Source organism: Ornithodoros turicata, chromosome 4 (assembly GCF_037126465.1).
Source record: "Ornithodoros turicata isolate Travis chromosome 4, ASM3712646v1, whole genome shotgun sequence".
In the NCBI taxonomy this organism is placed as follows: Eukaryota; Metazoa; Arthropoda; class Arachnida; order Ixodida; family Argasidae; genus Ornithodoros; species Ornithodoros turicata.
The window spans coordinates 62,677,566-62,701,581 of NC_088204.1; the positions used below are offsets into that span (position 1 = coordinate 62,677,566).

General features: G+C 45.9%; 2 protein-coding genes across 2 annotated transcripts; one reads left to right on the top strand and one right to left on the bottom strand.

The window, feature by feature from the left end:
- Positions 1 to 9,273: 9,273 nt before the first annotated feature.
- On the top strand, positions 9,274 to 10,997 carry LOC135393299 (uncharacterized). The gene is made up of 3 exons (XM_064623774.1): positions 9,274 to 9,421; positions 10,070 to 10,272; positions 10,428 to 10,997. The coding sequence occupies exons 1-3, from the start codon at positions 9,335 to 9,337 to the stop codon at positions 10,933 to 10,935; spliced, it is 798 nt and encodes a 265-aa protein (XP_064479844.1). The 5' UTR covers positions 9,274 to 9,334; the 3' UTR covers positions 10,936 to 10,997.
- A 123-nt stretch (positions 10,998 to 11,120) lies between these two features.
- On the bottom strand, positions 11,121 to 12,431 carry LOC135392506 (uncharacterized). The gene has a single exon (XM_064623213.1). It carries the CDS (start codon positions 12,429 to 12,431, stop codon positions 11,121 to 11,123), a length of 1,311 nt encoding a protein of 436 aa, XP_064479283.1.
- Positions 12,432 to 24,016: the final 11,585 nt, after the last annotated feature.

A 24,016-nucleotide genomic window follows, 5' to 3' on the forward strand; every position in this document is an offset into this window, starting at 1 on the left:
TCGAGAGCCACTTGGGTGTTTACACATGAGTTGCGTACACAAATATTGAAAATCGGGATGTCTTTCGATCTACCTCAGAGGAGCAATGACGTGACACTTAACATGGCTCGAAACCCTGCCTCATCTGTGAAGCTGTCCACCAGGAGTGACCATGCAAAATATTTTCGCTGTGCGGTGTGTCGTCACGGCGCCATAGTATTTCTAAAGTGACTTGAAAAAGCAGCCGTGGCCGACGGACACGATCGTCTCATGACGTAGAAACGGCTCTGTGCCTTTTTGTTTGTTTTGTTTTTATTCTCAGCCCGCACGTGGCTTATACATGTTGCAGTGGTAATGGCATGGACTATCGTTTATCTGACGTCAGAACACTACGCCAACTACGCTACGTGGAAATATAGTTCTTGTCCGTTTACGTTACAACCGTATTAGTGATTGTTCTGCTGTGTTAGGAGATGTTGCGCTTGTTGACAATTCGAAGGCAAATAATATAGAAAAGTTGTGCAGTACATTACGCCGCTAATTGTATTCAACGCGGATGCTTCTGTATTCCTGAGGTGCCAAAAATATGCGCATCATAGGGTGACATTGTTAGCAATGCGTGCCAAAGTTCATCGTTGCTGCAAGTTGCCCAGCTGGTATCAAATCGGTCATGTCACGATCCTGCCTGCTAGCGACAGAAGATGCTTCTTCTCAGCAACCGACCTCCTCCTCCGGCCGTAACCATGGTACCCGATTTTGTCCTGCGGGGCCTTTTCTTTTTGCTTTTCTTCATTGAGCGTGTCAGCCAGAGCATGGACATGGCAAGTGGCCAAGTTACAACCGCCGCCTTGTTTTCCTACTTGTGAGTTGGCACACCTGTGACCTATACTACACACAACCTAACCTATAAAATTAGTTCTTTTTGCTCAGAAAGATTTCACACTGTTTCTTATTGTAAGGTACTTCCGTTTTTATATTTTTTGTTTGTTTTTGTTTGTTGTTCGGTTTTCGTGTGGTATTCCGCGGTTCTCGTTCGTTATTGCGTGGTTTGGTGTTGTATGGTTCTCGTTTGACTTTTTCCATTATGGTATTATGTTCTACGAGTGTATCTGTGTGTGTTCTACAATAAGACCTCGATCCTTATTGTGAAGGGGCTCATTATTTTATTCACCACATCACTACCAGCAATGGGGTGGAGTATAGCCCCTGGCGATCAAACTCCCCAGGTAGCACGAAATGTCAGAACAACGTTGCCTGAATGTTCCCGAGAAACGTTGCCAGAATGTTGATAATGTCCGCCATTTTAACGTTGCTGCAACATTGTGTGTAACATTATGTCAACAGCAATTTTTGTAAATGCAATGTTGTCACAACATTCATTTTGCAATGTTGCATCGTCATCCACACTGAACATTTCATACACGTTGCATTCCTAATATCCCCCAGGTGTTACTTTGCAACATTCCATTGCTGATGTCAACATGTACTGGAAGCCTACAGAGCACGCAAATTTTGCATTTAAATTCTCGCAGCCACCCTGGCAGCTTTACGGGAAGAGTAGTTGAACAGATTGTGTGAGCTGATGAACGGTTCTGTTCAACATACATTCCCCTAAGGCCGTCAGGGTAACTGGGAGAACTGAAATACAAGATTTACGTGTTCTGCAGTCTTCTGGCACAAGCTGAACCCATGACGGTGCCTCCACGTTTTTGGTGTGGGCTTTGCCTCATCTGCTGCAATGAGAAAGTTACCAATACGAGCATCACGATGTCCAACGAAATAAAGCTTTTGTGCCATGAACAAAAGCCGTTCAGTAAGCTAAGGTACTCGGTCGCTGGCAGCTGCCCAGGCCATGACAAAGATGGAAAGGTTGCCATGTTGTGCCCAATTTTTCCTGGGACTTCCCCCGAAACAATCCTGAGAAATGTTGGGAATTCTGCATGAACTTTGTGCAGGACACACACTGGCCCCTTTATGTGGTGCCCAACATGGAATTTCAAAAACCTCATAGTCAAATGCCCACTATTAAGTGGGCTGTCTTCTGTCATATCTCTAAAGCAATACCATGCCCTCGGCTGGTTTGTAGTAGTGGTCAGGGGTAGGCAAATCGTAGTAGGCAAATATTTAATAACTTATGAAGAACAGAATATCACAGTCTTGTGTGCTTCGTTGTAGCAAAATAGTATGAACAGCAGCTTGCTTGTATGCTTGGACTGAGGTGGGCTCTATGCCGCTGGGTCGTCTTCGTGGTGCCTATAAATTGAAAAGCAAACAAAAAAGCATCTAAGCATTCCGTCTGTCAGCAATGGCCATTTTGTACACAGGACAGGACAAATTTGCGTCGCTTCTGCAATGCGAGCCATTAGATCGGCATTACTGTAGTTAAAGTAACCACCTTGTACACATGGAAGTATTGCAAAACTGAAGTAAGAACATGAAGGGAAGTTCTCATGATGCCGAATATCTAGCAGGGCACACACAAGCCAGGTCTGAGTACCGTCATTGCGTTTGCAGGGCAGCAGTGTACAGCTTATACCAAAGGTCCACAGAACATCGGCAATCTGCATTTATATTCTCCCAGACGCAGCAACGAACCTTGCGGAGCGCTTGTTGAACACTAGGGTTCGGTTCAACAAGCATTCCTCAAGGGTCGTTGGTGCAGCTAGGACAATGTAGATGCGGAGTTTCCGTGTTCCATGGAGCCTCGGCGCAGGTCGTACAAAACACTCACTTTACAGCGGAGGCATAAGTGCACGTTCCTTGTTGGGCCTAACATTACGGCACAATGCACAACATAGCCTTGAAGATTTGCTACGTTTAACAAAGGTGAACAGGTACAGCTTCCATCAAAAGTCCGCGGAACACGGGAACTCTTCATTTACACCCTCCGAGACGCACTAACGGCCCTTGGGAAACGCTTGTTGAACGGAATCCTTGAGTTGAATTATTCCAAGGGTTCTGTTCAACAAGCAATCCACAATGGCCGTTGGTATGGCTGGGAGGATGTAAATGCGGAGTTCACGTGTTTCGCGGACTTTTGATGCAAGCTGTACGTGTGTTTCAACATGACTGGCCCAAGGTACACAGTCCCATGTAGAAGATTTCTCTTCCATAAGCAAGGGATGCCACATACCGTCTCTTTATACGAGTTGGGGCGTGCCTCAACCAATCAGCAATAAGGCCGTTTATGGACACGTCTGTTGCCGAGGGGAAGGACTTGCGGAGTGCTCCTGTGAACAATAATGACAGTGAGGCAAACTACAGAGCTGAATATGGCAATACTGCATGGAAAAGAGCAGGAAATAATTTGGTCGGAATGGTAACATATCAAGGCAAACCTGAAGTGGAATAAAACGTGAACTTGTGAGGGCAAGCAACCAACTTTTTTTTTCAAAAACTCTGGAAAATTCAGCTATTCCGACTGAACCTGATCTAACCTAGAATGACTGGGGGGGGGGGGGGGGATATGCAAGTTTATCAAAAGGAAGGTGCGCGGCTATCCCAATGAGTCCCAAGTACTCGTTCTCATTCTCAATACCTTTGCCAGCGCATTATGTGCGCGCTAACCGCACATGCACTAAGCACTACCAAAGCTACTGAGAATGAGAACAAGTACATGCTCAAAGTTTTATGCACACGGGCCCAGGCCCAAAGTGTGTTATGCAAGACTGGAAATGGGGGCAGCATACCAATAATGACAGACAGCAGCCTAAATCCCGAAAATGGCAACTTCCCCTTTCTGCCCGTCATGGAGTAGCAGCTGGCAATGTTGTCATCCACGCATCGATTCATGATGTGGCGCACAGCATCCTTTAGTGACGAACCGCCAATTAAAGAAAGTTGCATGGTCTGAAAAGGTATAGTGTAAGGTGGATGAATGGAAGGAGATGCAAAGACCGCAACCATTATGGAAAACTTCAGCGATACGCACACTCACATGAAAGGCTTTATCTCATGCTACATTATTTTTAGATATACTTTCCGCATCACCGCGCATTATCCGGCATGCGGGGAAATCCCATATTTCCCGGCATGCTGAGAACTGTAGCTGAAACCAGGCGGCCAGGTGATAAAATCTGGTCAACCTCGGAATATGCAGCGTGCTGGATAATGCGCAGTAACGCGTGACCTACTTTGGCAATCCATGTCATAGACATCCAAGGCATCCAACTCAGCATAATTTGTGGTACATTTGGGCAAACCACGAAGTGCGTTCTGCTTTTGTAGACGAAAAGTGAGCCTTTCTTGGCAATTCCTAGTACAAAACTCAAGAAATTAGTTGTCCCCACAAAGATAAGTGTGGCAATGCTTAGCCTTGTAAGTATTTCTTGTCTTTCTTACACGTTAGGTGGGACAGTGCAGTTGTGACACTCTGTCCCACAATCACCCATGGATGATACTCAGACGCCGAAGTTATGGGGTTTGACTCTATTTTTCCCGGAAATGAGGCTCCCCCATTAAGGTTTAAACCCAATTACTGGCCATAAGACCGCACCCAAGTATGGTGCCTCAAGTCTACAACATACTAATCTTTCACAAAATATGCAGTTTACCTCAACTTCTGGTACTTTTAAAGCTCCTTATGGCAAACATTACTTCTACCATAGATCCTGATTTCTTCTTGAATTAAGTGTAATGATAATTTTTCCACCTGAATTTTCATGAATTGTTCGCATCCAGTGATTTGCCAGATTTTTACCCACTGAGTTTGAAAATACATAAATTAGGAAATCATGAGAACTTCAGGGTCTGACTGGCTGGGTTAGTCATTGTGAGAAAGAACGAAACATGTCTTTTCATCACACTTCTGTAAACTGCATGCACCCCCAAGTGCAAAGTTTACAGCAAGCCAGCATGCACAGTGTGGATAAGTTACCAGCGCAGTTTTTTTCTGGGGGCACTCCAGCAAACGCTCGAGCTCCTGAAGTGCTGTTTGAGAGGTCACAGGAAGAAGCGCAATTAAAGCCTCAGTATCCCCAGAAACTGATGAAGTAGGATCCGTGCGCAAATGCTTCAGAATCTTCATCTGGTCATCCAGCTTCGTTGACACACGTTCCAAAAGGTCCAACAGTTTGATCTGCAATGCTGGTGAAAGAGAAAAGTGCATTTGAAAACAACTATATTGAGACCTGGTGTGCTTTTTCTACGGTACTGTATGCCGTGCAATGGATGCAAATTATTGCTTGTAAAATCATCCGATGACAGTGAAAATGATGCTTTTGTCTGTACTGTTAATGGCAAGAGACACAACTAAGCTGGTCTTCAGGTGGCGGCTGCGGCGTAACAAGACAGACAGACTATTCTAAGATGCACCATGTGCTGCCACCAAATCTGATGCATTAGTATTCACCTCACCTCTGCACTCATCATGAGGATCATCTCTGCGGGCAACATGCAGTTGTGATGCCGGCTGTGATGTCAGCTGTTCACGGTATGTAGCTTGTGGTGGAGTAGGCTGAAGGTCTCGACACGCAAGCTTTCTTGGCGGTGGAGGTCTGACAAAGGCAGCAGTTGATCCTCCAGCCACGGTGTCACTGAAGTAATCAATTTCCACTTCATCTGTGGTATCATCCTCTGAGGACGACAGCAGCCGTTGGGGTATCCTTTTTGTTCGTTTCTGGGCAGTCTCTTCATCAGTTGTGAGGTCCGACATTTCTTCAGCCTTTCTCTCTTTCTTCTTCGCTTCCTCGTATGTGTCTACATGAATAACAATTTGGCGGTATACCGTTATGGGTGGATACGGGGCGGCTGAAAGGGGGGGGGGGGCAGATTGTCCTCTCCTGAATTGCTTAAGGAGGTTGCAAAATTCGCAAGAAGGTAGTTCGCCAGTCCATTGGTTCAAACGGTCTCAGGCCATATCATGTCGAATATGCTTCCGAATGACCAATTCAGTGTTTTACTTGGGACTTATATACAGAATATTTTTTTATTACAAAAAACCTCTATTGCCTAAAGAAGACACCCTGTATAGTACATAGTCAGTGGGAATTGATTATTCAGGTTGTGACTGAAATTGGTGAGTTATGTCAGACGGTCTCAAATCAATCCACCTTGCCAATGTGTCAGCCCCTTTCCCACCGGTTTGAGCCAAAAGGTGATTGATGTTTACTCAGGGGCAAGTGGTGATAAAAACAGGAACTATGTAATTCACATTTCCCAAATGAGTACAGCTCTGTCATGTCGGGTGAACTTACCTGCATAGGAAAGCACTCTGCACCTGTATCGAGGCCAGTTTGGCCCTGGAGCTAACCTGTGCTTGATGGCCTTTGTGATTTTTTCAGTACTCTTGAAGGGCGGCCATGCTGAGGTTCCATTGGATATCCACTCACGGGGAATTGCAGCAACATTGTTTCTCTCAGTGTAATGCACGATACCATACATGCTGGGAACCTGCAATCAGAACAGCAGATTCAGTAAACTGCCATAAAGATATATAATGGACATGAACAGCGCAGGACTACTCTTACCTTTGGTTCATGCACTGAGCCTCTCAGGTTCATTAAATATTTACAGTATATACAACTGCAGCATGCGTGCGTCATGTACTAAGGCATCTCAGGAGGTCGAAGATGCAGCAAAGGAAATACTGCACAACACCCACGGCGGCCGTACGGTAGGCAGATGCATTTATGCTGAATGTCCTCGACCCTCCACAGAGATATGTTTGCAGACAGTCTTGCAGCTTTGTATATGTCTAGTTCTGATGATGGTAATGTGCTTCTGAAGAAATCTTGCAACGTTAGGAAGAATCTTCCACATATCATCACAGTACCATGTTCCTGAAGAATGTTTTTTTATGATGACAATGTTGCCGTCCTTGACTTGCACGCAGTAGTCAGATGGTTGGAGAGAAAGGAACATTTTCTTGATAATAAGGGTGTCATATTGGGTACCTTCAAAACCGTCTGGTGACGGCCCCCTACTGTGCTCGTTCAACAGCTGGATTTGGTTCTCCTGGCTTGGTTCTGCTGGGCGCGTTGGTTCAGCTTCTGAGAGCAGTCTGATGACCTGTTGCAATGGAAGAGCCCGAGATCTTAGAAGCCTTTTGAGGTGACCGAGAAAGCTTTCAAACGGAAAGGCTGCAAAGTTGTCCACAGGTCCCTATAGGCGGACGTCTTCAGCCAAGTGCACGAGGGAATGAACACTGTAAACGTAAATTCCTTCGCCATACAAAGCTCCAGCTGCACGAACGAACTGCGTCAACAGGCGCTCTGCTAGAGCCCAGTGTGTCGTGGAAAACAGCGGACTGGCCAAGATAGTCATGGCAGTGCTGAACATCATGAAGTGATCGTACAAGTGCCTCCGCATGCGATTTTTCAGTGCGACGGGACCAAAATACAGCAGGAAATTCCGAAATTCTGTAGCTTTCCAATACTCCAATACTTCCAATACTCAGTAAGGGCACTGGGCTGACGGTTGATGTCACATGGAGTTCGTGGCCGGAAACTTGTTAAGCTTTCCGAGATATCTGTCCTGCACTGAACAGGTAGCTTGCAAGGAGAGGGCTTGCTGCCAGCCCAATAACTTACAAGGAGCCTTCTCATTACTCCAAGGCACACCAGGTGCATGTATTCAACTGGGAATTGGCTAACAAGGCCAATGTTCAGTGGAAGCAAGGGCGATGTGCTGTGGTGATGACCTGGTTGATCCTGCCTAACAAAGCTTTCGTCCGTGCGGAGAGGGCAGTCTGTATCAAGAAACAGCACCTTCCTGTGCTCTGTGGAGTACGTACCATGCACAGTACATTTCTCACATCCGAGAGGGGCATTGTGCCCCTTTATACATTTCACGTACGCCCTCGCTGGGGCATCACAAATAAAGGCGTTGATTTTCACACGGTACCTCACATCGCCATACACCAGTCCTTCGGTAGTTAACGCAGTCATCTCCTCGACAAAGTCCTTGAGGTAATCCGTAACACTTTCAGGCTTGCTGTTTCCAACGTATAACGCGGCTACCAATGGCTTCTTCGCTGCGCTCTCCTTCACCAGAACAAGTATTGGCCAAAATTGAGATCTCGAGCTTCGGCATATAGGCAGCCCGTCGATATTCACTGACAACGTGATTGTCCTGCATCCGTCCGAGAAACATCCTTCTGAGGCGAGACTTAGCAACGAAAGGGTCACACCAAAATAAATGTACAAACCGGTGCCCATTTTTTTCGCATCAGTAACCCTCACAGTGTGCAGCAGTGTCCGTGCGTCGACCGGCAGCTCCGGGTGATACGGTTTTAAAACCTTCAGGAGCTTCGTCACGTGCGACGCGCAGTTCTTTGTCTCCAGGGCCCACCTACGGAGCTTACTACGCAACTGAGCGCCCTGTAGTTCCGAGCTCTGTGCTACAGATGAATTTGACTCCTCAGCGTGCACATCATCCGACTGCGCTTCCAGATTCAAGATGGCTCCCTCGGGCAGAAGGAGATGTGAGCCGGTACCACTGGCGCCAAAAAGCACGTCACCCGATGCATCAAAACTTTCATCGGAATCAGTACACGCAGGCGAACGTGTCGATTCTAGGAGTGCTGCACCAACGTCGTCAGCCCTGTCACGTTGTTCCTCATCGAAGAAACTGTCTGAACTGTCCTCATGTGTATCACTGAGCACAGACGCGAGATGCGAACGCACGTTTTCGGCTATAGGCCAGTTGCAAAATGTGGTCGGCAACACTGTGGTAGCCTCGGGAATTCGAGCAACACTGTGCAGATGCCGCCATTGTGGATGAATGGTGTACTCGAGACGCTTCACTCACAACCCAACGCAGTGGTGCGAGCAGTTTTGGTGTCGCGATGGCGTGTCCACTACCTTTGCGACCTTTGCAGAATGCTGTTTTCCCAATAACGGGATGGAGCAGGGACCTTTCCGTCATACCGACGTTGTCCCACAAAAGCATCCGAGACTTCTATGTCCGCAGATCGGGCACCGAGAGGAGTTTTGATCGTGGATACAACTTTCACGTGGAATCGTACGTCGACCTCAGTTCACTGAAGATGAACACTTGTCAAAGAAGGTAAAGTAGCTCATATTGCTTTTTCCTGGCTTATCCTGCGTAAGCCTCTGCTTGAAGTGTTCTTGGCTGCGCTAAGTAGATATTTACATCGCCTAATTACGTGTGAAAAAGACTCCTGCTTGCAATCACTTTTATGTAGCAGAGCACGTTTAATGAGGGGGAGGGGGAACACAATCGTAAGGCTCTTTATTGTCCTCTGCTTTGTTAATGCTAGCAAAGATTCCACAGCAAATGATTGTTTGCAGCTAAGTTTAATTAAAGATTGTAACTTATTTCATGCAACGGGCTTGTCTTCGTCAAGGCAGCGTGCTCCCGAAGTAAGAAGAAGAATGCACCGCCGTACAGCATCATGATTGCATTGGACAAGGACAGTGGGATCACTGATGGGAACTGTGACTGCCCTGTTGGGAAAGTGGCCTGCAATCACCTTGTAGGGGTACTGAAAACACTATTGCTCCTGCAGTCAAAGGGGTTTTCAGAGGCACCGAACCAACTTTCATGTACAGATTTACCACAACAGTGGAGGGTTCCTCGTGGCAAAAAGATAACAGGCACCTCCATTCAATCCGTCGATTGGAGGAAGGTGAAAGAGGGTGGTGCAGTCCTTCCAAAAGTTGCGAGACCTAGGGAGCGGCGTGTGTACCCTAGAGACGAGCACGAACAAGAAAATACAAAGCAAATGCTTGCAACTCGCTTGCTCTCAATTGACCCTGAAAATCAGTTTGCAAAGGCCCTTCTAATGACACCTGCACATGAGCACACAAAAACGAGATTTGGCTCGGCATCAGTCCTATCACCCCTGAGCTACCAGCAGTCAATTTTACCACAAAATTTTGATGCACTAGTGTCTGGTATCGTTTCTGCTTGCCAAACCACAACGACCATCCCACCCATTAAATTTTTTGAAACTGCCACAGCTTGGGACCCTCCACTTTTCCCTTGCCTCAGGGAAAGCCTTGTTGTGCAGGTAACTTTAATATTTCATAGCTTCAAGCAAATTGGCACATGAAGCACTAATTTCTCCAGAATACTTGCATGTTTCACAATTATTTATTACAAACATTGCATGGTGTCTGTGTTCCAGAAGCTACTGAAAACACGTGAAGCAGCAGGGGCTCTTGAAAAAGACACCCGGCAACAGTCTAAAAGCTCGATGTGGCACCACGAGAGGATGCACCGTGTGACATCTTCGCAGTTTGGTGTTGTCTTGAAGCGCAGAGAGTGGACCCTGAAAGGGCTCCAAAACTTCACAAGTCAGAAGGACCTCTCCAGAGTACCTGCAATCAAGTAATGATTCATTTGTTTATAATTTGGCTTTATTTTTGCTTACTTAGAAATAATGTACATAACCTTAAAATACTCTCATAATTTGCTCACTGCTTTGATAAAATAAAATTTGCCCCTGCAACTGACACCTATCTGAATTTGTACATGTTTTGCAGGTATGGAATCTCTAACGAACCGCTAGCCGCACAACGGTATGGAGAAGTGCTACACAAGATGGGCCACAATGCTGTGGTCAGTGGTTGTGGACTCCTCGTTAACCCCCGCTTTCCATGGCTTGGGGCATCACCAGACCGTGTCATATGCGATCCAGTTGAGGGCTCCTATGGTGTGGTTGAGATTAAGTGTCCATATTCGCTACGTGAGCACCAGGCTTGTGACCTCGCAGGGCTAGACTTTTGCTGCCGTGTGAATGACAGTGTGCCAGAACTGAAGCGAGACCACCAATACTACTTTCAGTTGGCTGGACAGATGGGTGTCTCAGGTATGAGTTGGGGTGACTTTGTTGTTTATGGAAAAGACTTTATTCTTATAGAAAGGGTGAGGTTTAATCCCAGCGAGTGGGAAGGCATTCGAGAAGTGCTCGACAATTTTTATTTCGAACTTTGCTGCCATACTTGGAAGGCACTACACGGGCCTCTTCTACGTCATAACTGCAATGGATGAAGGGTACTACCGCTTAAGACTCTTGATGAGTAGAAATGTCAATAAATGTTTTTGCTACTGTTTAGCTGTTCACATGTTTCCTTCATCAGTTAACTGATCACTTTTGTTCCGCACACTTCACTTCTGGTCAATTCTAACATAGTACTATGCCCACTTACAAAAGAAGTCCTTACCAACACAGCCGTTTAGTCTCCACAACACACATCCTTTAGAAGTGGTGCTTGAAAATTGGTAAGGATGGTACATATTGTCCACATCTGATTTGCCAGTGGCACCAGGGAAATTGGAATTGGGCGGTCAAATACATGGTATCCCTTGATTCGTTGAATTCTTCTCTCCACATGTATTCGCAGTGCAGCAATGTTTTGTGTTTCCTGCACCTCTTCTGGGGTGAACTGGTCACGCACAAGGAAAGGTGGAATGTTCAGTGCCACGCCTTTGCTGTGTAGCAGGTCAGCTATCCTAAATCCTTTGTCTGCCATTATAGAATCACCCACATCGAACGGCAGCCTCAAAAAGCCACTTTTCAGCACACACTCTCTGTCTGACGTACTTCCTGTGAACAGTTCAGAAACAAAAGTGACCGTTCCATTTGGAGAAATGCCAACAAGCCCCTTGAATGTGTGTGCAGACTTGTAATGAGAGTAGAGTCCTGACTGCGTGACAAATGATGTGGGCACGTCACATTTAATTTCTGTGGCGTCCAAAATGACACGTGTTGATGGGTACATGTCCTGAAAGGCAAGTGGCATGCTCTCGTCCACTGCCTGTCGTGAGAGACAAAGTGGCAACTGCCCCAGTTGCAAGTAGATAAAATCAACCCATGTCGAAAAAATTCTTGAAACAGTGCTGACAGACACACCAAATAGGTGCCCAAGGTGCCGGTGAAACACACCAAGCCTAAGCTTCACGAGCACAAGAAACAGTCTGTTCTCCACGCTGACCTTTTGAGGTCTGCCAGCCTGTTCACTGTTTGGAAGGCTGCTTGCACCTTCATTTCTCCTTACATTCTTCCCATTTTCCCCTGGGTCAAGAAACTCCAGTAGAGACAGAAAGTGGTTATAACTTGGAAGGCCTGTGTAAAACTGAATGTCTTCATCATTTTCTTTGAACTGTTCAATCCCAAAAGGACTCACTTCTTCACGCTGTAGCAGGTTAGCCTGTGCTGTGGCGAGCTCACAACGGAGCATATTAATTTCACTTGTCTGATCCTTCAATTTGAGTTCAAGGTGGTCGAGCTCCACTTTCATTGCCATCTCCGATGCCTTAGCTGCTGCAAGCTCTTTCTCTAGCTGGGCTATTTTTTCCGTGCATGCACATTCTTTGACTGACTCTGTCGCAGCAACAGTTGGCAGTTCTTCCAACGTGCCCGGGAATGACCCAATAGGTTCATCCTCTTTGTTGCTTTCCGTTGCCCCATGCTCCTCGCTTGGCTCCTGAGTCTCTGCAGTGCCTTGCCTCTCAACTCCTTCAACAACCTCCTGCGTACTGGCCATGTCGCGCTTTCTCCTTTTTGATGCTGACATGGGTGGCGATGTCCTTTGGCGAGGTGGCTTTCTTGCTGGCTTTGTTTCACCAAATGAAAACACAGACGGCACAGCAAACTGCTGAGATGCCGGTGACCATTTGCCACATTTGCTAGGAAATCTGTTTCCAGGAAGTGGTGGGAGCAGACCTTAGTTGCATCTGGAGACAGCAAAAAATGGCCCTTCATCACGCTTGATCGCAACAATCCACTTCTTCCGCAGGTCTGCGTCCTTGGGAAAACGGTGGTAGGATACCTGCATGTAAGAGAACTTAATCGTAGGTTCACATTTATTGATAGTTATGTCAATCAGGTAAATAAAGCAACCGTTCGTAATCATAAGTTAACTAGTAACCTAGATCACTACCATGCACATCCCTGCACTAACGCCGGCACACAGCAGCGCATCATACACATTACGATGGTTCAAGTTCATCATATACAGTCATTGCCATGCATACATCTCTTCTACTATGCCTGTAACTCGTGTAGGAAGTACCACGTACTACTTCGAGGCTGCAAGACATCTACTGCGAATGCTTTAGGCTGCACGAAAGCAAGAATGCATTTCTTACCTTGCATCCGGCTTTGTCGACGCGGCCGTGCTGCGTGCACAGCGGCACACAGCAATTCACGGGCATCGTGACAGACTTATAAAAGCCACATGTAGTAGAAGCAAGTCGAAGGTTTTAACATCGATAGGCGCGGGACGAGTCCACGAAGCAACTATAGCGTCTCTCAAACGTTACCGCGCTATAAGACTCATCAACAATGGCGGCTCTGAGAAGCTTCAGTTGGACTCCTCCAGATGGCGCTGCTCGGAAGGCAAATCTGCAAAGCGCCTATACGTCGACGCTTCTGTCTGTCACCAACATCAGATATTGCACGCCTTACTCGCCTCATTGAGAGGTCCACGGACAGCCAGATAAATAAATTCAAGAGTTCAACTTACTTTTGAACGGAAAACGTTCGAATTGTCGCGGTTTCATCCAATGAGCACAGCGTGTACCTGCGTCCGACGACCGTTGACCATGATGATGATGATGACAGCTGCCTGTGATAGTGATGGCGCTCGTCACTGCCTGTAGGAGCGATGGCAGTTCTACAAACATGCTCGTAGTTGTGTATGCAAACGCCACCTGCTTTTACAAATCGTATTATTAGTATGAAGCACGAAATTTAAAGTATCCGTGCAGTTTTTGCCTTGCATATTATATGTACCGCCACATGGCGCACGATGTCCCGGAGTCGTCTGCTATTCATGCGATCGTCATCTACGCAGGTCAGCCGCATTTCTCACTGTGAAATCGGCCTAGAAATGCCTTTTCTGTCCAGCGGATGCTTCATGTAAGCTTAAGGTGCGGTCAACGGAAGGACAGCCAGGCAAATGTGGCTGCGTCTGTCCGTAGGCACGCGAATCCATGAGTCTCACTGAACCGGATATGCTTCGGAAGTGAAAGGTCAATCCCGACACGTTTTTTCGGTTTCTGTGTTCCAAGGACGCGTCTTTTAAAGCATAAACTGAATAAACTTACGACATTCCGAGATGTCACATGTGAAACGTCGCAGCGATGTTGCGGAACAATTCTAGACACAACATTTCAGGGAAAACATCATTACAACGTTTCCATGTGTTGAATTCGTAACGTTTCAGAGGGAACGTTGAGGGTACAGTGGTTTTTTGTTGACAACGTTGTGCTCACACTGTGTACGTTGCGGCAACTTTTGGTGCTACCTGGGTCCACATTCCTCATCTTAAAATAACGTTATTGTCACGAGTGCGTTGCAGTTGTTCAGCTCTCAGCGTATTTCATTACAGAAATTCGAAGCGCTGTGCACGAAGAGCATGCACACGCGTGACTTATCACACACGCTGTAGGAGCGACTGCACATACGAGGTTAACACAGCAGTTTATTTACTTCCACCGTGCCTCACAAATTACAAGAACAGTGGAACAAATTGGCATATTGGCGCAGGTTCTGCATCCGCTTCTTCAGCACAGCTGAGCGACTATGAGGGGAATTTGTATATAGCACGAACGCATTGTTTATAGAAAATTCATGGTTTTCAGATTTATAGGAGCAGCCGCGCATACTTTCTTAGTACGTAATGGCACCAGCGAAGTAGCAATGCAAGCAAGTCCGAGTTGTCAGATGCATGCGATACGAATAAACAGATTTTTCCTCAAAACAAAGAGCTTACTTGTGAAAAATTATCACTCTTCCTCTGTCCGTGTGAGGTGTACTCAAAGTTGCAACAAACTGGCATGACATGCCCTTTAATTTAAAGGAAATTTTAAAAAATACGGGCAGCCCGGCTTGAACTCAATGCAGACGACAGGACGCGTTGGGCCCACCAATATGACGGCCGGTGACCACGCTGTCGGGCACCCTATGCGCGATCCAGCCTATACTATAGAGATCAGTGTTCGTACAATCTCAGAACTCACAGCAGCAGAGAACAAGCAATGACCGTGGTATTGTGGCGCCATCTGTTAGCCAGTGAACCGACTAACTGTGCGGTGAAAACTGTCAGAGAGGCTGCACGGCTGCACACTGTCGGGAAGCGCTGGGGTATCGCTGTACAATATACAGTTAATTTCTTGCTGCACTCGTTCTTCTCGTGGTATCAGCGGTCTCAAGAAATCGTGGTCGTGTCGTTGACAGCCTTCAAATCCTCCGTTTCGGCGGGCATCACGCAGCCAGAGAATGCATGGCGTCTTCGAAGCAGTAGCAGACGCTTCGGCCCGCGTGGTGCACTTGGCCTTCGGGAGAGGAAAATTAGTTGCGCTGCGCATGCGCTACAAGTGATGTCACGTGTCTTTCTTTGTCGCCGCCTTGCAGTCTGCTCGCTTCGCGTACGCATGCGCTAGCAGACAGCGGTTTGTTTGCTTGAGCCCTTGAGCTGCTTGAGCCCTTGAGCTGCTTGAGCATGGCTTGAGGATGAGATTTGTTGTGGTGGTGAAGCAACTTTGCCAAATATTGCGTTCAAGTTCCTCGCTGGATGTCCCGCTCGTCCGTCGATGTTCAACAGGTGAGGGAACATTTCAGCAACGCCTGCGAGTTTCATGCTCGCGGTTCAAAAGGTGAGGGCGTCTGTACAAAATTGTAAAATGGGCCGCTCTGTTACTACAGATGCAACAAGTGCCAGTCCACTTTTTCTCAGCTGCACCTTCTCAGTCCAGGCAGCAGCAGCACCAGGTGAATGTAGGTACACAACTTCCAAGTGAATTAAGACGTACGAGTGCAATTCTGAAGCTGGTAAGTACGTCTCATGCTACACACCATTCGCGTTCAACGCTCTTATTTTGCATGTGTGGCAGCAAATGATTCAGTGGCATAAACCGGCAGACTGGTGCGTAATGTACACCCATAGTGCCAAGTTGGACTAATTCTGATGACGTGTTCGTAAAATCTGTGTAATCGGGCTGTCTAATTGTCACCTGTTCTTTCTTAACACCGAAGTCTGTATATGAGTAAGAAATATCGTGGTTTCGGCAATTATCAGTAATCTTTCGTTGTGCTTAATGATTCCTATTATTTTGTATTTGTGTTTTTACTCAGATTTATCATACTGTATTCTTAACTGGAGCAACAAAATTACGAAACACATGAGGATTGTGTTGAAACTGAGGACATTGCTTATTTTTACTGATTTCAGATTTTCAGGCATGGAGAGAAGAAATGCGCAGAAGGCAGCCAAGAGTCACTAAAGGCACAGGGGTAAAAAGATTGAAAGATGGATGTTTAAAGTGTTATTATATTTGTAACTGATCGGGTGCTTTTACAGAGAACATCATCAAAGGAAAAAGGTCCATAAAATCATAAGGTTCCGTCAGGCGTGGGGTAACCTGCATTGATGATTCTTCTGCAACGTTCCAGACTGGCAAGGTTCCAGGACATAACGGGATGTATGCTCCGGGGTCCCCTACCATCTCGCTCATGATCAGAGCTGACAATTAAGGCATAATGGTTTCAAATTTACAAATATTCTCTAAGGAGTGGCATCCAGTTCAGAATTTGTATGAGTACAACACAACAGCGTGTACAGCCCGAGACAAAAGTTCACGGCACTGCGCTTTTCTTCATCGGAGCGGTCCCCTGCCAGCTACCAGCAAAAGATCGAATAAGAAACGGGTGACTGTCTATCAGTATGTGTGCCTGCTCTTGTTTGGTGCTAGGGTATCACTCCAATGGAGAAATGTGACACCATGGTGATCCGTAAAGGTTTGTACCAAGCTGTACATTGTACAACCCCAACAACTAACAAACACTGCTCGGTAAGGCTGGTGTTCCAAATTGAGATTTTGCTGCCTATTTCTTCCCAAAAGGCTGCTCTTGCAAAAATGCTTAAGAAAGTCATTTGGGTGAACTCCAGTGTACCAAGACAAGTGTAGAACAAAAAATTTATAGTTAGACTTTGGAGGCAGTAGTCAACATAAATAAGTTTTACCTCTGAGCGATGATTGCCCATTCCAGGCAACAACAAACTCATAGGTTCACCACATCATCTAAACGTCCTCAGTCTGTTACAGCTTGTTTCTGTCCACAGCGACATCTTCAAAGTGCATATCCTGTGCCATGCAGACAGAGGAGTGGTTACATGAACTATCATTCATCGAGCATTTGTGAGGAGATTGTTAGAGGAATCAATCAGACAGATGTGTTTCAGATTTTTTTTTTTCAGTTTTCAGGTTTTTATTGTTATTCCATGACAGTATACACTGATACTGGACAAGCCCTGTTGAACAGTCCAAGACACAGTCAATGCAAATGTCCACACAGTTTGAGGGGAACAGAACTACCAAGAACACATGACAAGTATAAGAAACAAATAGCAAAGATATTGCACAGCAGAGAAATGCACATAAGCAAAAAGTAATTGCATGTCGCCCTACGTATCAGCAGAAAAGTCCTGTTTGATGGTGTTTTTGAAGGATGCCAGATTATTGTTGGAACAAATGCGTAGAGCAGTGTTTCTCAAACTGTGGGTCATGAGCTGTTGAAAGATTCATTGTTTCACGCCCAACCAGAGGGTAAAGCTCCATTCATGTTCAAAGCATTAATGGACTGTCATGTGTTGTCACATGACAGTGCTGCATTCATGAGTAAATGATGTAGACGTGAAGGTCCTTAAGCATGAATTCAACAGAAATCCTCTGGCTGGGTGTATTTCCTGCTGCTTGGCACACTCTTGGAATCTGGTTGAAAAGCTGCTTCTGAAAACTGCCCTGCTGCTATGGCTTTCTTCACACCATCTGTGCATCAATATTCGAACAGATTGTGACAAAAGTTTACGGAGCACCGGGGTGTTGTATTTCTTTGTGGGAGTGACACCCTAGCAAACAGGAGTGGCCACACACACTGAGAGGTGCACAGAACAACCAGTCACCTGTTTCTTATTCGATATCTTCGTGGTAGCCAGCAGGGAGTGTGCCGCTCCGATGAGGTGCAAGGCAACAGGCTCATTGATATGGTGTCCAGCTGGAATTTGTGGTATTTTGGAATGATGTATTGCTAACGGGACCAGTAAAAATATCCAAAACTGGACCTGGACTGCGTGTTTGGCTCACTGAGATTACTGAAGAGCTAAGTTTCCTTGAGGTGTGAAACAAAGCTTGATAAAATGAATCAACCAAGTTGTGTGTTCTAACTGGCCAATACTGAGTAGATTTACAATATAGATTTGCAATATCTTGGACTTTTGCCTCTCTTGTAACAAATGCTAAATAAATGCAATCAAGCATACATTGGAACTCAGTTGCTGAGGCAAGACACATGAACATACAAACATATGTGATTGTGCTAGTTATTTTCATGCATATAGTATGATCTTCTGAATTCCCAGTAGCTGTTCGAACATCAGGTTCCAGAACTGTTGTTCTTATTTGCATTTCTGCAGTGGTTGGCTTTCACATAGCTGCACCCGTTTTAACTCCTTGCATCTTTGTTGAGACAAAGCGGAGTTGTTTGGCATTTTTGTTCAGTAGTGTCACAGCAGGTTTAGCATAGCATAGCCAGGGGGGCTCAAACCCCGAAGATCGTACCTTTGGTAGTGCATAATATTTTCTGGCTACCGCACGTATAGCCAACACTAGCATGAGACAAGATAGAAGCCAATTTGAATATACAAGACGTACTGATGCGCATGAAAAATTTAAAAATGACTGAGCATTGTATGCAAATTAGATTATCAGAATGTTGATGAGAGTCATGTACCCCGGCCACCATATTTTTGATGATAACGAAAGACTGCAATTGAGCTGGAGTGATGGCAATATATTTTTTCTTTAATCTAATTAAATAATTATGCATTATATATAGTCATGAAGAGTTTTGCTGATGGTTGTTGGAAGGGTGTACATTTCCTTAGCTAAATCGTTCACAAGAATACACACAGCGGCTTTGAGCTCACAAAGGCTTTATCCGTGCAATGCCAGGGGCAGTTGTCTCATTATATTTGCAAGAGAGTACTCAGTACCAGCGGCATGGCCGAGTGGGCTAAGGCGCCCGCTTGTTGGCGGTAACCAAGGTCGTGCTGTAGACTGGGAGGTTGTGGGTTCGAATCCTACCGCCGGCTGCGCTGTCTGAGGTTTTCCCTGGGTTTTCCGAAGACTTTCCAGACGAATGTCGGCACAGTTCCCCCTGAAGTCGGCCCAGGACGCATACTAATCCCCCTGTCCCCCACTCCTTCCTGCTGTCCTCTCTCCGTCTGTCCACCGCTCATAGCCACAGTTGCTTCGCGGCGCTAACACCCAATAAAAAAAAAGAGTACTCAGTACTGGAGAGATAAAAACACACAGAATAAAACAAACTGCCTAGTGCAGTGAGTGGAAAGTTTATTCCATCACTTCTTATTGGCAGAATACTTACCAAATAATAAATAATAAAATAATAAATACCAAATTTTTTCTACAAGATTTCTCAGGTCAGAGCACTTTATAGGATATACAAATTGCCAATTATGTGTATGTATGTCACCACACTTAAATGTATTTACCTGCTGTAATATACCCCAGACCAAGCTCAAAATGGGGCATATTGTCTTCAGTTGAAAAGTCAATGCAGGAGAGCATGCATTGCTGTAAAGTGTTTCACCTGAACCATTACCCAAAATGTATGAAGTGGCAGTACACAACTATCACATTGAATGACCCATCTGTGGTGCTATGTGTAGAATCTATGCACACTTTTCTTTTGATGTTAACATTGCCTTGAGTTTGAGGGAAAACACAGGACGAACACGGGACGAGACGAACACATAGACACACGAACCAGCAATGAAGATTTAATACACAAAGTGCAAGCGAGACAGGGTAAAAAGAAAGTGTACACTTCGGCATTAACATCAAGTCAACACTAGCTAGCTTTCCTGCTCCTCCTATGTTCATCCCACTTTTGTTGGTGCCCAAATGCCTTAACAGCTGTTTTTGCATGCCTGTCATGAGAACTAGCAAGAAATCCTCATCTTGCAACAAGTCAGCATTTCCTCGTTGAAAGACAGTAGGATCATCCTTCTTGCCTTTGTGTGTGAGGGAAAGCACTGGACTGTTTGTTTGGGCTCTGATAGAACTGACCAACAGGGCAACACTGCTTTGACTGTGGTATAGTCCCTCATGGTGGTGTACAAGCACTGGCTTGTAGTGAGGTGAATTGGATCCTTTGAAACGTGCCATCCAGCCCACCCCGAATACTGGAATACTGAGCTGCATAGTACGCTGAGTGCAATGCCATCACGTAGCTTCCCTAACATAAACAAATAGTTTCTTGAAGGCAAAAAACGGATATTCCAGTACAACATAGTGTTTTACAAGTGCCTGCACGGGCCGCTTCTATTGCATCTTCCTCTGTTTTTGTCAGTGGGGTGTGCGACAGCCCCAAAATCATGTGCATAATAGGAAGCTTAGAAGACAAACGAGACCTTGCCAGTTTGGAACATTGCCGACATATCAGCAAGGCAGGTGTCCCCACGCCTGACAGAACCTTATGATTTTATGGACCTTTTTCCTTTGATGATGTTCTCTGTAAAAGCACCCGATCAGTTACAAATATAATAACACTTTAAACATCCATCTTTCAATCTTTTTACCCCTGTGCCTTTAGTGACTCTTGGCTGCCTTCTGCGCATTTCTTCTCTCCATGCCTGAAAATCTGAAATCAGTAAAAATAAGCAATGTCCTCAGTTTCAACACGATCCTCATGTGTTTCGTAATTTTGTTGCTCCAGTTAAGAATACAGTATGACAATTCTGAGTAAAAACACAAATACAAATAATAGGAATCATTAAGCACAACGAAAGATTACTGATAATTGCCGAAACCACGATATTTCTTACTCATATACAGACTTCGGTGTTAAGAAAGAACAGGTGACAATTAGACAGTCCGATTACACAGATTTTACGAACACGTCATCAGAATTAGTCCAACTTGGTACTATGGGTGTACATTACGCACCAGTCTGCCGGTTTATGACACTGAATCATTTGCTGCCACACATGCAAAATAAGAGCGTTGAACACGAATGGTGTGTAGCATGAGACGTACTTACCAGCTTCAGAATTGCACTCGTACATTCACCTGGTGCTGCTGCTGCCTGGACTGAGAAGGTGCAGCTGAGAAAAAGTGGACTGGCACTTGTTGCATCTGTAGTAACAGAGCGGCCCATTTTACAATTTTGTACAGACGCCCTCACCTTTTGAACCGCGAGCGTGAAACTCGCAGGCGTTGCTGAAATGTTCCCTCACCTGTTGAACATCGACGGACGAGCGGGACATCCAGCGAGGAGCTTGAACGGAATATTTGACAAAGCTGCTTCACCACTACAACAAATCTCATCCTCAAGCCATGCTCAAGCAGCTCAACGAAATTGCAAAATTCCCATATCGGACCCCCCTCCTGGGAACAAGGCTAACCGGAAGTCGCGCGTCGCTAGTAATAAATTGCGCTGTAATGTGCAAATTCTGTAGTGAGGTTAGGTTAGGTTAGGTCAGTACATTTTACACGCGCGGGGGGGGGGGGGGGTCCGGGGGGGTTCCCCCCCCGCAGTTGTTCAAGACTGTGCTCACTTCCGTCTAAGCCTCGTTCCCAGGGTTATATCAGAGGGGGTCCAATGTGGGATTTCTGGCTCACTCAGCAGCTCAAGGGCTCAAGCAAACAAACCGCTGTCTGCTAGCGCATGCGTACGCGAAGCGAGCAGACTGCAAGGCGGCGGCCACGGAGGCGGCAAATAAAGACACGTGACATCACTTGTAGCGCATGCGCAGCGCAACTCGTTTTCCTCTCCCGAAGGCCAAGTGCGTGGTGCTGCTCACCTCGGTCATGTGATCCCAGGTCCAATGTGGAGCGTCCCCTACCACTCACATCACATAGTGACGCGCGTGGCGGCGCTCATCACGTGTCTATCGTGAAGGCGAAGGAGGATGTTTCGTGCACGACAGGTTCAGGGGGCTATTGCAGGCGTCCCAATTTCGCTACGGTTGCACTAATTGTGGGAAAACTGTGTTCAGCCACCAAACATATCCCATACCGACCAAAAACAGAAACAAAGTTTTGTGCCTCTAGGCTGCTCCTCTAAGGGTAGAATTGTGGGGGGACGTAGTTTGATTTGTTTTAGGACAGATCACTGATCTCTATGTATAAAGGCTGGATCGCGCATGGGAGAGGAGTTCGTGGGGGAGAGGCGTGCATTCGGGACGCCATGTTGGGAGGCCCTAAAACGCAGTGTGCGCCCATAGAAAACAATGGGAGGCAACGGAGATTGTGAGTATTTATTGCGCTGCAGGCGTTGATCGTTGTTTGTCATCACACAATTTTGTAAGGTGCCAGTATACTGATGTATCCTAACAGTGTTTCACAGGTGTCCTATCGTTCGATTCTTAATTACGTTATGTTTTGCATTCCGAAACTAGACCGTCACGGCAGTGCAGCGCTGGGGATTGTACTACAGTACGTTTTCCAGCCAATATTTCAATAAGAAACGATGTGAGGTTAACAACAACCATGTATCCCGTGCTGCGTTCTGGACAAAAATTGTTCCATAAAGAACGGTCCGGGAAAAGGTATACTCGCATGGCAGAAAGAGATCGTACTGTAGAATCACAGCCGTTGTCTTAGTCGTGTATGGGTTTAGTATGATTTATATCAAGCATCGCCGCAGAAACAGTCTTTTAGTAAACGACAGTGGTGCTTTGCCTCGCAAATATGGACACACGGAAGCAGCCCTAAATACTTCACGCAATTAGATCACGCTCGTTAGGACAGTTAATCAGGTAGTGATGTAAGCTTAATCAATTAAGTTACTTAGAAAGTGGTAACACCTCCTTGAGACACAGGACTTATCTCTTTTTGAAGTACAGTCCCTCTATGTTTGTTTGCTTCTTCCTTTATTTGTTCTGATTATTTGCAGGCACGGTTGTGCCAAACTGAATGTCCTTCTCCAGCACTCACATGCTTTTGTTGAATACAACTGCAGCGTGAGAAAAGCTGCTTGGGGACGGGGTCCTGGTATCCAGTGCTGACTTTGTCATGCTTGTTATGTGGAGCATGTTCCAAACAATGCAGCTCCACGTATGGTCTTCAAATTGCAACAGGACTATTTGGAGGTTGAAACAGTTGTGATTTTGTCATTTTGGCCCTCGTGTACCCAGTCTGTGAAATGCAAACAAAAAAGTCTAACACGATATGCTTTTGTAATGAAGATCACTGATGATGAGTAAAGAGAATATACGAGTTCAAGTATATTCAATATTTTATATCATTCATTATATTATTCAACATTTTATGTCAAGTTTATACAACATCAAGTTTATTCAAGTTCAAGATTTATTTCTTGCACTTTTGCGTTTCAGGATACAATGAACGTGCAGGGAGGTCGCAAAAGGCTACATTTATTGTTTTGTGACCTTGCTACAATGGCAATATATATTTTAGGAATGACAATGGTCAGGTACGCTCTCTAAATTTGTAGCACTCAATTTTAGGTTGGAATGAGCAATGAATAGAAACTTCCCCACTGATATTTTCTCATATATGCTAAATTTTAAATTTAATATGATCGAATATGTGATAATATAATAATATATAAGAATATAATATGTGATAAATGAATGTGATCAACAGTAGATGTAAACAGCATGAGTAGCCAGAGAAGTGCATTCTCAATAAATAATTGTCTTCTTATAGCGTATATGTGTAGAGGACGGTGGTCTTCCTCTACATGAGCCCCGACCGGCGATGATGGTATGCCACGGAGAGGCGGTGACGGTGGCCTATCTCCATGGCCGCGCCGGTGGAACTGAAGCCGGTGCTCCACGCGCGTGGCCATCGTTGTCGTCGTTGTCGTCGTCCGCTACAGGGGTCCCCCGGCTGTCAGATGCGTTGCGGACGCATCGCAAGAACAGGGAACAGCGGGAACAGGGGCACGGCACACGTTGGCGGCGTTTCAGAGGGGATGAAGACGGGAACAGCATCCGTGTGTAGGTAGTCAGCCTTGTGGTAGGTGTGGACGGGAACAGCGATCCGTCGCAGAGAGGGTGAGGCGCTCGGTGTCGTGGTC

Bases quoted from the DNA above. Each gene is read 5' to 3' on its own strand.
- LOC135392506 (XM_064623213.1), bottom strand. From the start codon at position 12,431: ATGGCCAGTACGCAGGAGGTTGTTGAAGGAGTTGAGAGGCAAGGCACT.
- LOC135393299 (XM_064623774.1), top strand. From the start codon at position 9,335: ATGATTGCATTGGACAAGGACAGTGGGATCACTGATGGGAACTGTGAC. The intron at 9,422-10,069 runs GTACTGAAAACA...TCTGTGTTCCAG, and splicing joins CCTGCAATCACCTTGTAGGG to AAGCTACTGAAAACACGTGA. The intron at 10,273-10,427 runs GTAATGATTCAT...CATGTTTTGCAG, and splicing joins TCCAGAGTACCTGCAATCAA to GTATGGAATCTCTAACGAAC.